The sequence below is a fragment of the Vanellus vanellus genome, assembly GCF_965231255.1.
Source record: "Vanellus vanellus genome assembly, chromosome: 5".
Lineage (NCBI taxonomy): Eukaryota > Metazoa > Chordata > Aves > Charadriiformes > Charadriidae > Vanellus > Vanellus vanellus.
The window spans coordinates 57,889,941-57,905,579 of NC_138910.1; the positions used below are offsets into that span (position 1 = coordinate 57,889,941).

Sequence of the window (15,639 nt, forward strand, 5' to 3'; positions counted from 1 at the left end):
ATGCTGTTTCCTTTGGTATTGTGTGCAGTTGCGCTGGTAGGGAGCGGTAAGGTTCAAGATGATGAGTGGATTGACCCCACGGATATGCTCAATTACGATGCAGCGTCAGGAACCATGAGGAGACCTTACAAGGTAGGAAAAGAAAGGGTGCGAGAACACGTGTCTCTCCCAAACAGTCCTTCAGCCACGTGCTGTTGAACGATTGCACTTAAATCATGAAATTAGAAAATAGAATTTTGGTCTTTTTAAGGTCTTATAAGGTTATATCTTAATCTATACACAGAAAAGCGTTGTGTGTCCATTGTTAAAATTGCAAGAAAAAAAATGGTGATCTACATTATTGTAGATAACTAGCTCGGGGCCTTTTATTGACAAGTTTCTGCTGCACACTGATCAAGTCACAGGAGCTGTGCATTTTGTCTTTTTAGAGGTGGTGATTGACTGATTTATGGCAGTTGTGGCTCCACAAGTCATTGCTCTGAGCAATAGTGGGTTAAGCAGCTCTTGCTAGTTTCTGAAGTGTAGTGTTAAATATCTTGAAAATTACATTCCTCGCTGAAAAAAGTTGGGGGAGTTAAGCTTAATGATTATAATTTTACTTGAATTATCCACTTGCCCAGTAACATGGGAATAAACCCTGTTTATCGTTTGAGAGTATTATGAAAGTCAATGGCGTTTTGTAACGCTGGGCATCAGAGTTTTCAGAAGGAAGACCAGAATGGGGGGTGAGTGCTGTCCTGTTAATAATTCATGAACATCGAGGAGAAGATGAAATACGACAAGCTCGTTTTAACAAGGTGAATTGTGCTCTGTTGTCTTGTATGAGGGATGGACTTTGCGTATATCATGAGATGCATATTGTTTATCCAGTGCACACTTGGCACTGTAAACTGTGGGCGGTTGTATGCGTACCCTTGATTTTTGTCATTCTTCAACTTTCAAGTTTGGTTTTGCGGTCTTGAATAATACCATTTTAACACTTCAGAACATCAATTTTCTGAAGCTTAGAAAATGCAGACTGCATTATTTCTCTCTTCAGAGTTCCTTCTCAGCTTCCACTTGCCCCAAGTCCACCTGATAGTTGTTAGCATCCCTAAAATTCAGCAGCAGAGTCTTTGAACTTGGTGCCCAACTGCTTCAGATTTTGTAAAAAAAAAAAAAAAATAAAATAAAATTCGGAGTTTTACTGTTGTCTCCCAGGAAAATAGAACTGCATCTTAAAGGAGAAGAGTAACTGCTTTAGGTTAATCAATATTTTCAAGATTCCTTTTCTGCTCTGCAGCGAGAGGTTTTAGGCAGGCAGGCTGTGTGGCCAGCTGAGTCTTCCAAACTTCATATCGGTGCAAGTTCACCGATTTGTGCGGTGGTGCAGTTCCTTTTGGAGACTTCCTTCAACGTGCGTACCTTGCTATGTAGAAGAAGCACTGCTAAAACTAAATCAGAGCAATTAACAGGAAAAAAATGGGCTGTTGCTTCAGAGTGAAGAGGGAACATGAAGGGAAAGGCATGCAACCCAGAATATGGTTTTGTGTTTACTTTCAGTCTGGCTGGCTGCGTGGCCAGCTGGACTGGGAATTTGGCTGGCTGGAAACTGCCCCTTTGCTTGCTGAGTCAGTTTTTAGCCGGTCCCGATTATCTAATCTGATGCACTGCGTGGCTCACCCGCACTCAGAGGAGGGGAAAGGGCAGGTGGGGGGAGGAAAGGGCAAGACTGCACCTTTTGAAGGTAACATGCATTTAGATAAACTTAAAGCAATTGCCTGTTTGGAACCTAAAATAACAGCAGTGACAACTGGAGTATCTTTGGGAGAGTATTAGCAGCAAAGACCAACACTCAGTTTTTAGCTCTTTTTAAGGTGATCTGACTATAGAAGTGTAACATAGCATATTGATCAAATTCTTTGATTCTAAAAGTATGTGTTTTTCTTGTGTAATTTTAGGCAAACTATCATGACTCTGAGGACAAGGCTGTGGATACCGTCAGTACCGAAATCTCATCGAAGTCTTCCAGGGAAGTAGATTCCTTGCAACAGAAGGTTTGTTACAGAGCTTCAGAATATTTCCAGCCTTTTATAGTTTGTGCTTTCTGATGCTCTTCTGGGTAGTATAGACAGGTGAATTGCTGGCATAATTTATGAGAGACCATGGATTATGTAGGGGGAACCTCTTTACTGAGAGGAGAGACTGGAAGTGGTTTGAACTCAATTCCAAATCACTGCTCTGCCTGCCAAGGTCTGTTTCCTGAAATGTTTGACAGCGTAGCAGAATTTGATAGGAGCTATGTGCTTCTGTCCAGTGTCAGTAGTTTAAACAGGTGCTGTTGATGTTATATCCTGCTGCCAAAAGCTAAGAAACATGACCTTTCCTTTTCAAGTTGTTCAGTTCTGTTGGATTTTAAGGGGTGGGATGTGGGCATAGAGGACACGTTTGTCCTCTGTGGCTGACCACAGTGTGCAGTGCTGCAACTCTCAGAAGCCGCTGTGAGCTCCCCAAGCTGCTTCTTCCTTCGAGATCAGGAGGATGTGGTGATGCTCTCATGTCTCTCAGCCATTTGGAGACCCAATGGGATATGTACTTTTAACGTTGTTTTAGTTAGTATTTTTTACAGTTCTCTCTAGTTTTACAGTTTTGATGTGTTTTTTTTCTGAGGTAAACTTAAAATTTAAGGAGATCCAGATTTTTAGTTTTTTCAAGGTTTACTGAAGTTAGTATCCAAACCATATTATTAGCAGATCCGAAATCTACAGTACTGGCCGGTCCCATGGAAAGCATTATCTTTAGCAACTGCATACGCTTTTTATCTGGTGTACTATTCACGGGATTATTGCTAAACTAAAGAAATGTGCCTCTGTTAATCCCCAGTTTAATACGTTGGTAGGTTGGTTTTCTTCTCCTGCAAACAAGCTGGTTTGAGCAAGAAGTGAATAAAATGTCTTTACATTGCAGATTGCAGAATGTGAGAAGAGGAATGCCAAATCACGTGAAAGCCGTAGCTTTTATATTTTTAAGCGATACTTGAATAAGATTTTAAATGAAGCTGGAAAGCTTGGCCTTGTAAGTATGTGAACATGTATTAAAAATTAATTAAAGTTCATGTGTTTTTCACAGTTACCAAGTATTGAATAATTATTTTGGCTTACTTTAAATTAAAATGATGGGAGAAATCATAGAAGTACGTATATCCAGTATTGCTGTTAGTTAGCAGTGTTTGCTCGGGAGAGACAGTTGCTGTTTGATCTGTAAAGCATCCAAAGTAAGAAGTGAATTCAGTATATATCTGAGTATCTATTGCTGAGATGCAGCTACAGTATTACCCTGTTCAGATCATGTTAATGGTTGTTAAACTTGAAAGAGCCAGAATTTGTTGTAGGCCTTTTAGGCCTTTGTTCGAGACTCTACCACGTTAATAAGCTATTGTAAAGAATAGTAGCTTATTAGAGTTTGCGTATAAGAATCACTTTATTACTTTCTTTATTGTATTGTCTTTGGAGATATGTTTTTTTCTGTTCAGAGGTAGAGGGATAAAACCAAATAATGTTATACTTAGCAATATAACATTTCTTATTTCGTTATTTAATAGCATCTCTATTACCCAGCCATGATAGAGGTACACATAGCGTGTTTGTAATTAATACTTGTTAATGAGAAGTGGTTCTAAAATTTTAGTAATAGGTGAGATAACCCACTTCATTTTTTAGGTGTTTGCTGTAGAATTGAAAGAGTGCAAACCAGTTGAATTCGTGTTTTAGATAGTTTAGAAGAACGAGCGAAAAGCTTATAAAACAGTAGTGTGCTCCGTGTCCCGTGTCTTCATCCTGCAGTCAGCTTTACAAAGGTGTTGGTACATAATGAGGGTATATGACAGGTGTTTGCACAGGGACACAGTTTTTCTTATGTACTTCTATTTCCAAATAAGCAGCTTTTAACCATCATTTTGCTTTGCTTTTAATTCAGCCTGAGGAAAATGTGGACCGTGTCCATTATGATGCAGAGATCATCCTTACAAAACAGACATATTCGGAGATCCTCAGGTTTCTCAATGAGGAAACTTGGCAGTCAGGTGCTGTGGATGATGCACTTAGTGATATTTTGATCAATTTTAAGCACCATGATTATGAAGCTTGGCACTGGAGATTCGAAGACACTTTTGGAATTGATCTATATAATATGTTTCTGGTAAGAGAAGGTGGTGTTGGTTTTTTTGTTGTTTAATTGCTGTTTTCTCCAGTTTCTTTGTGCAAGTCTAGCCAAGGAGTACTACCATCTTAACTCCGCACCTAAAGCAGTTCTTTCCATCGTACTTACAGTGAGTCACTCTTTGTTTCATGGTTGCTGAAGGTAGAGGCCATGTATTCACTTCAAGTAAGAATTGAAGTTTTTTATTCATGTGGTCAGTTTTTCTTACTGTAGCTTTGCATTTTTTCTGCTATGCTTTCTTTTTCTCTTCCTGTATTTTATATCTGTGTTGCGTGACTCATTAGACTCTAGTACTTTCTTATCACTTAAACTGACAACTCGTGCATTAGAAATTTTCCAGACTTGTCTCTTGTTGGAATCTGTTTATATTGAGACAGGTATGTATTTGAGGTCTTAGATTTTATAGGTTAGAGGTTTTTGTGAATTTTGTAGGAAAAGAAACGTATAGTGTTGGAGAGAAGGAGAGTGTGACTGTGAAAATTTCATAATTCCCTTTTAGTGAATATGACGTGTTAAGCTGAGGATCTATAATAAGCTGAAGCTCTCTGAATAAATCTTTACCATTCAGAATATGCTTACATTGTATGCTGAGATACAGTTAGCGTGGAAAGAGACTGTAAAGTGCTTCTCTGAAGTCTGGTTGCTGTTACCCAAACTGGAACTTTGTCTCTTAACCAAACTGCAGGATTTGGCAGCAGTGGTGTGGTGGTTCCTACCAGGCACATACTATTCAAGCACTGAATCACATCAGTTCTGTAATTTTAAAGTATGGTAGGTAAGGTGATAAATATTGTAAGGAGGAACTAAGTATCACAAGAAAAAAATGAGCAACTGCAACGAAAGGCTGTGATAGGACTGACTGCTAGTAATACCATGAAACTTTTCTGCTTTGTACGGCTGCAGATGCACTGTGAAAGCACTCAAAAATTCTCTCAACTGTTTTGTGTAAATGACACTAGTAAAAACAAAAAGTTGGAAGTTCCTTCGCGTGTACTGGCAGTAAGCTTGGAAAATTCAAATCTGGATCACGGTTTTTTTCCTGTTTTCTTTTTCAGATACTCTTGTGCTTAGTGTGCATTGTAATTCTAATAGCTACAGAGCTCTGGACACGTATTCATTGGTTTGTTCAGCTAAAACGTGTTTTATTAATAAGTTTTCTCATCAGTTTTGCATGGAATTGGCTTTACTTGTATAAGGTAAGTTGTTCCGAAATCTTAATGGATTTTAGGCTTAAGATTTTACAGTTATGAGGGAGTTAAGGTTATTTAGCTCTTTTAGTTAGTTTATATAAAACAACAGTTGACTGCAAAATAAGTAAAGGGATGAACGTTTTATTTTGCATGTTGACAGGTGTATTAGGCTTAAAGAAGAACAAAAGAAACCCTGCCAACTTTTATCCTGCTGCAGAGGTGCACAAAATTCATAAAGCCATAGAACTGTGATTTCACTGCATGAGCAAGGGAGACGTGAACTCTGTATAAAGCAGCTTCGTAGAAAAGTCTTATGAAAATGTAGTTTGGGGGTTGTGTTTCTTTTTTTTTCTTTCTAAAGATTCCCTGGCTAAAATTATACTTCAGATGTAATAGACCAGAGATAAATGCTTCATTAATGATGATAAAGTAGCTGACTGTACAATGAGGAGGACTTTTGCTGCTGGGTCATAGCCCAACCACAAAATCTCAGTGCTCACATCTTGCCAGCAGAATTAAACAGCAGCATGTCAGACCCAGCAGTAGCAGAGCACCTGTGAAATGGACGGCTCTTGAACATGAGTGGGCTGCTGCATGGAGGACTTAGATTGAGTCAGTGAAGAACGTCAGAGTTCTTCAGTGGATTATTTTGGATTATTTGACTTAATTTTTTCTATTTGATTACCAGTAGCAACTGTAAGGCAAAATTAGAATGAATACAGCTAATGGGAATTATTTAAAAATAAAAGAGAATGCCCTGATGTTTTAGTTAGTAATTGCACGGCAGCTGTCCCTGTTTTTAGTCCAGAAACATTTTAAGGTTGTCATCAGATGTTTAACATTTTAAGGAAACATTTAAGATGTTGTCAGATTACTTTTGTCCTGAGCTTAGATCTATGGATATTGAAGCTTGCTCTTTTGGTAATTTACACTTCATTTAGACAATAACTCAGAGGTATTCATCTTGGTAGTTTTTATTCGTTCCCAGGAAGTACTTAGAATTGAACTCTCTTAGACTGGTTAGGTAGTAAACTTTTCTTCATACAGATTTACAGGTAATTATCCCAAACCTGCAAAGAGCAAACATCGTTAGCTCAGGTGCAGTGCTGCATGGATGCAGGTGTTCTGCGCCCAGCACCACCTTGGTTTATGTTTTATGAGTAATTCCTACTCTCCCGCAGCTGGCCTTTGCGCAGCATCAAGCAGAAATTGCGAAAATGGGGCAGTTCGATAACATCTGTGCTGAGAAGTTGGACTGGGGAGGAAGTCTTATTGGTAAATACTTGTTTCGTTATTCTGTAATAGTATCTAAGGTTACAAAATACTCAGTATCCAAGAATTCTCTAATTTCTTGATGAGCAGTACGTTGAGTCTTCTTCAGCAATACATGATTATGTGTTTTCCATTTTTCCATTCCACAAGACTTTCTTTTCTACGCCTTTGAAGGAGAGCTGATCACAAAGCTGTACTTAGAGCACGTCCCAGTGTTACTTCTTTTTTCCTTATAACTCACCCATGTTTCCCCAGCTCCCCTCCCCCAGTACCATTCAGTGCTGTTTATTGAAGACAAGAGGGCAGAATTCAAGAGAAGGTTTTTTTTTCATCTTCCAGGCCTGCGAGTACAACAGACTTCAGAAATTACATCTCTAACTACTTACTCTGGTTTTGTTATTTTATAGAAAAAGCTGAATTTTTTTATTAGCCGTTATTTATTATCCAATGCTATAGCATTGTAGATTAATGATGGCAACTCTTAATAAGTGCTTATTATGGTCTTCTCTTTAGAATTTATTGGCTGTGATTGCTCTGTTTATTCCAAATTTCAATGGTTTATGTTCTGACTGCACTAAAATCAAACTACAGAAAAATTACTTGTTTATAACTTAAAGTTCCCTTAAGGAGTAAGACTTTCTGCTTATAACTAAAATAGTCTCTTGAACTCTAGCAGGGAAAATACGCATTTTAATCTACTTGCAGCCTGGCAGATGAGTAATAACACTCAGAATTACTTCTGTTTCAGTAGCTGCGGACAAAATGTGCTAGATAATAGTTCCCACAGAGAAGAATGACTTCTCGGCTTCTAGGGACTAAGTTCCTCTAATAAAGACAACTTTCTTGACTAAACATGGGAAAACCTCAGTTTCCTCTCTTTCTTTCCAGCCTTCCCTCTCCTTCCTGCATCCCCATGACTGGGTAAACTATGCCGCCAAGTTAATCTCAGATTTTTAAAAATAAATCTGAGCTTTGAACCATATCCAGAAGAGTTCTCTTCCATCTGTAATTGAGATGCTACTTTCTGTATTACTACTGTGTCATAAAATGTACTTTTTAAAAGTAGTAAAAATACGTCTCTGCTTTGACTACAGAATGGCTCAGAAGTAAATGGACGTTTCAGGACGATCCCTGTCAGAAGTATTATGAAACTTTGCTAGTGAATCCTGTTCTGCTGGTTCCGCCAACAAAGGTATAGGCCAAGCTTAAAGAGATTGTTCATGTTTATGTTTGCAATCAGTGACTGCTAATTTCCTATTTGTATTTTTCTAGGCATTGGCAATTACTTTCACCAACTTTGTAACTGAGCCTTTGAAGCACGTAGGACAGGGTATTGGTGAATTCATCAAAGCACTTATGAAGGAGATACCATTTATTCTGCAGATTCCAGTCCTAATTATGATGGCTCTGGCTGTCCTGGTTTGTATACATTTATCTTCGATTTAAAAGCTCAGTTTTATTTTGTATTTCTTAAAAGTATTTATATTTAAGTATTATTATCTGTTAAATTATTTATTTCTTATTTGTACAACTGGACAAATTTCTTAGCACAGATGAAATTATTTCTACGTGGGATTTTTTTCTTGACAAAATCTTTATAGTACAGCTGGTTTAGCAATTAAAATAGGTAAGTTTGTATTTAAACCGCATCTCTCCGCCACTGCCCAAGAGGGATAAAATAGTATTAAACTGCTTAAAATCTTAAGACTCTATGATGTAATATAATATGTAATTATATAATTGGCATTTTATACACGAAAGCATTGAGTTAGAGCCTTCAACAGCTCTATCGTAGCACCAGAGATGAACCTACACCCAATCTGACAGTTCCTGCACTGTGGTCAGACTGCAGAAAGGTTGAATTTTATTGTAGACATTCCGATCACCTGAGCTTTTTTTCAGTGTTTTCTTTCAGTGACTTTGAAGTCTCTGTGAACACTGTAGGCTGCAAGTATTTAGCAGTTTGTTCTTTTTTTATTTCCTCTCCCCCAGGCTTTCTGCTATGGTGCAGGATCATCGGTGTCTATGTTAAGATACTTAACATCTTTTCACAAAAGAAGTCTTCCTCCACCTGACAGTCAACAGGAGAAAATAGACTTTGGGCGGTATGATAGGAGTAAATCAGATGGCTATTATTTGCAGAAGCATCCTTATGTTTATAGAGGACCTTACGACAGAGGAGATGCTCCTGTGAGACTGGGAAATGGCAGCAGAAGTCTGGACAGCGTGCATACAAGCAAGGAGCCGGACACGCAAGTAGAAGAGTCTCACAAACCAGAACCTGGTGTATGTTAGCCCTGGTGCTCTTTGAGCTGGGATTAAATTTAATAGATTTCAGTGTCACCTGCTAGAAGATGCTTAAACAAGCTTAAGCCAAATCTTGGGGAGAGAGGAGTTAAGGAAGTACCTCTTCCCCTACAGAACAGTTTGGTAGAGGTATCATCTTGGACATATTTTGTTCTGGAAAAATACTGTGCAATGGCCAACTGTGGCAGGAAACTACTGAATTAAAACGCTACTTTTATAGGAAAGATCAGTAATTATGTCAGCCTGGGCAATAATAATTACCCACAGAGGAAAGGTGCAGAAAAGGAGCAGTGGTGACTTTTCTGTAAACTACAGAAAATTTAAAACAGACTTATACTCTAGATTGTGCTTATTTATGTGTTTCCTTAGGAAAAAAAGTTACCAGTCATGCTTTGGGGGAGTTCTGCCCCTTGAGCTGAGACGCACCTGAAGCAATAGATGCCGTCATCACTTTGGATTGCTTGATTAATAGCTTATTATTAATTTTTACAGAATAGATTGCACACTGAAGTTTGTAGACTAGAAACTATCACAGCTGAAAACTGTGCTGAAGAACATGCCCTTGAGCAGCAGAAACAGGAGACAGGCAAAGCAGAGCGAGAGACTGGAGAAAACTGTGATCCTAATAAAAACCTAGAAGGGAAAAGTTCTGTAACAGCTCCATGTGAAGAGAAGAAAAAGAGCAGTTCCTGTGACTCACAGAAGGACACTAAGGAAGCCCCAAGCTCTGCTGTAAGTGTTTGCTCATCTTTAGTTGTCACATACTTGCTAGTTCTGTTCTAGTTCTCAAATGTAGAAAAGCGAGCAGCTCATCTCTGGTCAGAGCGTTAGCATGCATAGCTGTAAGCTAGGTAGACTTTTAAAAACAGAGAGACTATGTGTGCTACTTCTGGAATTTGAAGTATGTATGTTGTTAAGTAAGATATTCCAACTTTAAGTGGCCAAGAAAACAGGCTTGTGGGCGTGTCGCTTCTTGTTTGAAATCAACTTTGTATAATAAGTTGTGAGTAAGACTAGATACTTGTTGGTGGGAAAGCACTGATACGCTGTGATCTAGCAAACATAAGCCTAATTGGGTAACGGTCAAACGGCCTGAAGAAAGTTGCCAATATTCCTGTAATTCACATAAGACTAATGGCAGCTCAGATAGATATCTTGGGACTATCTTTTGGTTTATATTCTTGTTGTGGTTTAGGTTTAAAACAGTTTGCTGCTTGTCAGTGTGGTTTTAGGACAGCTTGATGATTTTCTTCTAGTTTTCATAATATTAATTTGCAGAGGAGCGAGAAGCTGATGTTGTATCAGATGTTTTTTGGGGATAATTCAAAGCTTTTACTAAGTAAAAGTACCAAAGATCAGCATGATAAACTGATGGTAATGTGTGGTTTTTGGAAGAATATTTGGTGTTTCTCCTCAAAAGCAGGACAGTTTTAGTTTCAGTAGGAATCAATTTCAGTGCTAAAAAAGCTACAAGAGAATATTTCTAAAACTAAAACAGTTTGAAATACGTGGAGCCAGTGTCTAACTATTCTTACAATACCATTTTACTCTGAAGCTAAAATTAATGGTAGATTCTTCTCTAGAGCTATAGTACTTCAATAAAAAAATGACATCACTTCATTTATAAATACCTGAAGTGAACAGTTTGCCACCTTTGGTGTTAAAACCAGTGGCTTCTAAAACAAAGCAACTCAAAATAACATATAGCCCTCGGGGTTCCCAAGAACCACCTCAGTACAGGTGTCTACCGAGGGGATGACTAAGTTACAACCGTTGTCCCCTAGAACTACCCCAGCGGAGCATGTCCTTATCAAGAGAAGGACAAGTAGCTGAGGTCAAGCAATAAGCAGCATGCATACATGTGCTGGTTGTAACATTTTAAATTCACTTACCTGCAGGAATTACCTGACGTCAGTGGTAGTCCATGCCATGTACCTGCCACCCCTGGGATTCTCTGGTGCATGGACTACTACCGGTGCTGGACGTGTACTACATACTCCATAGAACAGCACTGGCAGTGCTACTTACAAACAAGTGCATCATCTTCTCAAAAAGTTCTTCTGATTGTAAAACTGGGCTGAGTAATATAGGAAAAACTTAACTAAATATTACCAAAAAAACCCAGCATGTTTTGAAAAGATTATTTTTGTATTAAACAGAATCAAAACTAGGGTTTGATTATTACTTTTTTTTTTTATAACAAAGATTGCAGAAACACAGTTTGGAAGAAACGAAGACGAAGTACTGAAGCTATTTCTCAATATTTTTTTTATTTTTAAAAAAAGTATAAAAGAAAACAGGACCTTTTTCCAGGGAGGTACAAATCAGGGAAAAAATAATCAAGTTTTCTTTGAAAAGAACATACAAATTTAGGTTTTACACTAGATTGAGACAGTGGCAGAATCCACACATCAGCAATGAGAGTACCTTGACAGGGAAAAAACTCCTACTAATATGTTCATAGACTAGAGGCAGTTACGAGGGAGATACAGTAATCAGTATCTCAGACACTGCTAAAAGCAGCTGCCAGTTGCAAAGAGCAGCGGCAACTCTAACTACTGGTCACAAGTGTGATGCTGCTGCTGTTTAAATAAAAACATATTAGAAAGGGGACAAAAGTACTAATTGCAGTCTTCTGTAAAAAGGCATGTATGTTTTTTCCAGCAAACAAAAATGAAACCCAAGATGCTACTGTACAGTATGCGCCTCTTTCTTTCTTCAGCTAGAATTTGGTCCCTTTATAGTTGAGGGTAAATGGACTCTTTGTTCATCCATTCTCTTAGCTTGCGATCGTAAAATCAGGCTAAAAAAATCCTCGTCTGGTACAGTCGGTCCTTTTGCAGATGATGGAGGAGCACATCTTTGATCATCCAGTCTGGAACCCTACAGACAGACCAAGCAATAATGCTGAATAGTTACAGGAGTATATATAATAAAATAGTTGAACTATACAAGTGAAAAATTACTAAAAGTTTTTGTTTTCAGATTTAAAGCTATTACAAGGATTTAATTCGTGAGTTTTGTTTCAAGTTAAACTTCTCAAATGAAATTAGCAAGTTTCCTTGAAGAAACTAAATAGCAGGATGCACAAATCAAATCCCCAAAGACTCAGAATCTGAAGAATTTTTGAAAAACCAAACAAACAAACAAACTTACCTGGCATTTTATCAATATATCAAAGAAGTCATCATCTAGTTCTCTGTTGTTACTTGCCATGAGGCGACCCAGGACTGACTGACTGTTGTGCTGATTGAGACGAAGTCCAGGGAGATTGGTGAAGCTAGCGCGTTGGTCATCCAGCCGGCGGCTCTGGGAGCTAGCGAGGAGGTCTAGAAATTCATCTGTGTGGGGTGAGACTACAGAAGTGGAAAAGGCTGGGGAGGAGGAAGAAAACAAGTTAGGCTAGAAATAAGTTCCCCTCTGTAGTAAGTCTTACATGCAAATACATTTTTAAAGTAGTATTTGGCAGGAACTGAAGTCAGATACGGATTTTATTTTTTAAAAAATTACATTTTCTCATTGTTTTAGATGGAGTAGAGGTTGTTGCCACCGAAGCAGCTGAGAATCTGTTCTTCTCCTGGAAGTAGCATCTCTGATCATCCATCCTGTTACTCTGGAACCGACTCAGCAGATCAAAGAACCCTTCATCTGCCATTGTCTCTCGACTGTTTTTCTGAAGAGGAGAGAAGAGTTAGGGGTATTTAGAACTCAAGACTACATCAAACTAGGACAACTGTATCACAGTTTCAATCTAGTAATATGTTTTATATTTGCATATCTGAAATCCATTAAATGAATTTTGTTAGTCATCCACTGCTACAAACAGATTTATCGTAAGAGGAAATGCTAATAATATGGCAAGCGTTTTTGGAAGGTTAAATATATTAGAAACATTCTGAAACAGAAAGAAACAGTGCTCTAATTTCTACAACTGGAGTTACTCCTCCTCAGCTAAGAATCCATCAAAACCCCAAATGCCCATGAAAGAAGAAAGCAAGAACAACAATGAACAGTTTCTATTGTCTCCTCAGGCCAGTGGTCAAAAGCACTGATTTCGCATCTAGATCGAGTGACTCAGTGCTTTTATTTTTACCTGACTTCTGTCAAGAGTGCAATAACCTAAGAAAATATGTCAAAAATACCTCCCAGCGTCTGAATCGGAAAAACCAGATTGTGTTAAGTTTGGAGAAGCAGGGTCTAGAAGAGACTAGAAATAGAATATATGTGCAAGCTGAGCTGTAACTTTAGAAAATCCACCAGGAAAAAAATGTTCCAGTAGTAAGAAAAGCTTAAAGCTGGCACCACCCATGAGACCGCTCTAGAATGGCAGATTCTGCATCGTTTGACAGAGCCACAGTGTTTAAAGCAAGTAAACCTGAGATGGACAGCTGTAGGAATGTGTTTCCCATAATTTTGATCAGACAAAGATTAGTAAAGGCCATGATCTCCACAGCTCGCCAAACCTACCCTCTGGGAGTTTGGAAGTCGATGATCAATAGAATTACTGGCATCCTGCAAAACTTTGGAAGTGGTGCCGTTTTTGTACTTTTTGCCTTTTAGTCGATTTACAAAATGCAGTTTTGCTGAAGGTTTGGCAACCAGTGGTTTCTGTTTAGCAAGAATCTCACTGTTCCAGTTCTGAACCTAAGAAAACAAGAGTCAGGAAATTAAGCCTTCTGATTTTAATTACCTATACTGTTACCTCTTATTCGCTGCTTCTTTTCCTCCTCAAAATGAAGCAGCTTTATATTATTTAGTTTATCCAGCCACATGGATGTGACAACTTTGGGTTTGGTTCTATTATTTGAGCTGTGATTATGGAGCTGTTGTTACCTGAAGCAGGTTTCACTGTTACTGATCAGTCTTGTAACCGAACTGTAGTGTGACACCCTATTGATTAAAATGTGGTCAAATCACATGTTTACTCAAACACACGGAAGTTTTCCTTGCTGACTGCAGTGCGGGAAATGTAGTTATTGTGAATGCTAAAATGCAGACGGGGCTGGCGTTTCCCACCGACATTCTTATAATTGGAAAGAAAAAAAATAATTTAAAAATCCATAGTTTTACAAAGTGTTAGAGCAAAACAAACCCTTATACAAACCAAGATACTCAACCAGCCTTCTATGAAGTCCTTTACAGACACAAAATTCCCAGTAAATATTGAAAAGGAAGAGGGAGAAGAATGCCAGCACGAGAGCAAACAGGAATATAACCATCTCGTGTCACTGAAGAACAGAATAGAAGATAGCTTTATCAACTTGGCAGATTTTCCTTAAATTCTCTTCTAAAATAAATGGAATTATCCACAAAAGTGACAGGTTTATCTACAACTGACAAATTCTTACAATAACTGAAAAAAAAAACTTTTTTTTTTGATTCAACATCAGAAATCATGAACACAATCACAAATCTTTCAGCAATGCCGCCTACCCAGAGAGATTGCCTTTTAACGGCTTATTGAAGATCACAGATTCCAAGGCTGACAGGATGGCATCCTGTACAATCAAACCATAATGCTGGTGTCATATAGAACAGTGTATATCAGAGACATTCATGGAATGAGTTTTCAGAATCTACTAAATGGGTATTTTGAAAAAAAGCCCTTTCTAACAGCTAAGCTGCAATACTAGGTTAATACTTTATTACAAAAATCCACATGAAACATTTTGGTATATTTAGGGCACAGACTATCACAGGCTGTGTTTTTAAAAGATATCACAGAGAGATTCAGAGAGTAAGAAAATGCAGCTGATACCGGCCAAAAGCTTAGAGGTTCCCTGCAGAGAAATCACCCTGGACTAAACACACGAGCTTTTTAAATCGGTACACAAAGAGGCTCTTGAGCATCAGTGCTGACTTCAGCTGTACCAACTGTCGAGATGTAAGCCTTGAGATTTAATTTCCTATTTGATAAACACGATGGCAGGTTTTACATCACTTGAAGAGATGGGAATTTGATATCCCAGTATGGAGGAAAAAATAGCAATTTCAGTCTTGGAGTAATTTCTGTAGAATTGCCAGCCCAGTGTTTAAAGGCAGACAGAATTTAAAGGAAATCTCTTGAAGATTGACATAAGGATTTTCATCAGGAACTCCCAGCTCCAAGAGATTTCTCTGAGCTTGGGGGGAAAAGTTACTTTTTACCTATCTGTGACTCAGTTTCTTAAATAACATCCTTAAGACGGCTGTCGAAAATCCTACTGGCTGGCAAGTTAGTTGAAATTCCAAAGTGAAAAACAACATGTACTTTAGGTGCCTATGAAATGACTGTAACCAAAGAAAAAACGTTCCAAACAGCTGAGCTAAAGCTTAGAAATGTTACCCTAAATCGCTTTCATGCTGCATCCTCAAACAACTTTTAAAGAGGAGATGAAAAGAATTCCTTTGATACACACTACAGGACCCCAGCCTTTCTTATTTGTGCGGGGAATAAAGCAAGCTTCCCACAAGCTGTTACAACCATTATGCGTGTAAGATGCTGACTGCTACCTACATGACAAACATATTATTTGTTAGAATTGTTAGACCCACTTTTAGCTAACTCTTAAGATTATCTAAATTAAAAAAGGGATGCAAATGATGCATCAACATTCTGCTGAGTTCTTTCAAAGTTGTTAAGTATAAAACCTCTGACTGTTCATAACTGTTGAAGTTAAACCCGTAGAAACAT

General features: G+C 38.2%; 2 protein-coding genes across 3 annotated transcripts in view; one reads left to right on the forward strand and one right to left on the reverse strand.

Annotated features, from left to right (window-relative positions):
* CLCC1 (chloride channel CLIC like 1) lies at positions 1 to 12,632 on the forward strand (the record flags this gene model as incomplete). The annotated part of the gene is made up of 11 exons (XM_082484103.1): positions 1 to 132; positions 1,941 to 2,036; positions 2,947 to 3,054; positions 3,955 to 4,176; positions 5,253 to 5,393; positions 6,569 to 6,662; positions 7,754 to 7,851; positions 7,932 to 8,078; positions 8,652 to 8,945; positions 9,459 to 9,698; positions 12,495 to 12,632. 11 exons carry the CDS (start codon positions 1 to 3, stop codon positions 12,501 to 12,503), a joined length of 1,581 nt encoding a protein of 526 aa, XP_082340229.1. The 3' UTR covers positions 12,504 to 12,632.
* Positions 11,220 to 15,639, reverse strand: part of GPSM2 (G protein signaling modulator 2) — an 18,077-nt gene continuing 13,657 nt past the window's right edge. Inside the window, exons 11-14 of one of the 2 annotated variants that reach the window (XM_082484104.1) lie at positions 13,434 to 13,610; positions 12,477 to 12,639; positions 12,123 to 12,340; positions 11,220 to 11,849 (exon numbers count right to left, since the gene is read on the reverse strand). In XM_082484104.1, the coding sequence (XP_082340230.1) occupies positions 11,685 to 11,849; positions 12,123 to 12,340; positions 12,477 to 12,639; positions 13,434 to 13,610 (723 nt within the window). In that variant the 3' untranslated portion in view covers positions 11,220 to 11,684. The remainder of the gene's footprint in view (positions 11,850 to 12,122; positions 12,341 to 12,476; positions 12,640 to 13,433; positions 13,611 to 15,639) is intronic. The other variant, XM_082484105.1, reaches the window with a different exon arrangement.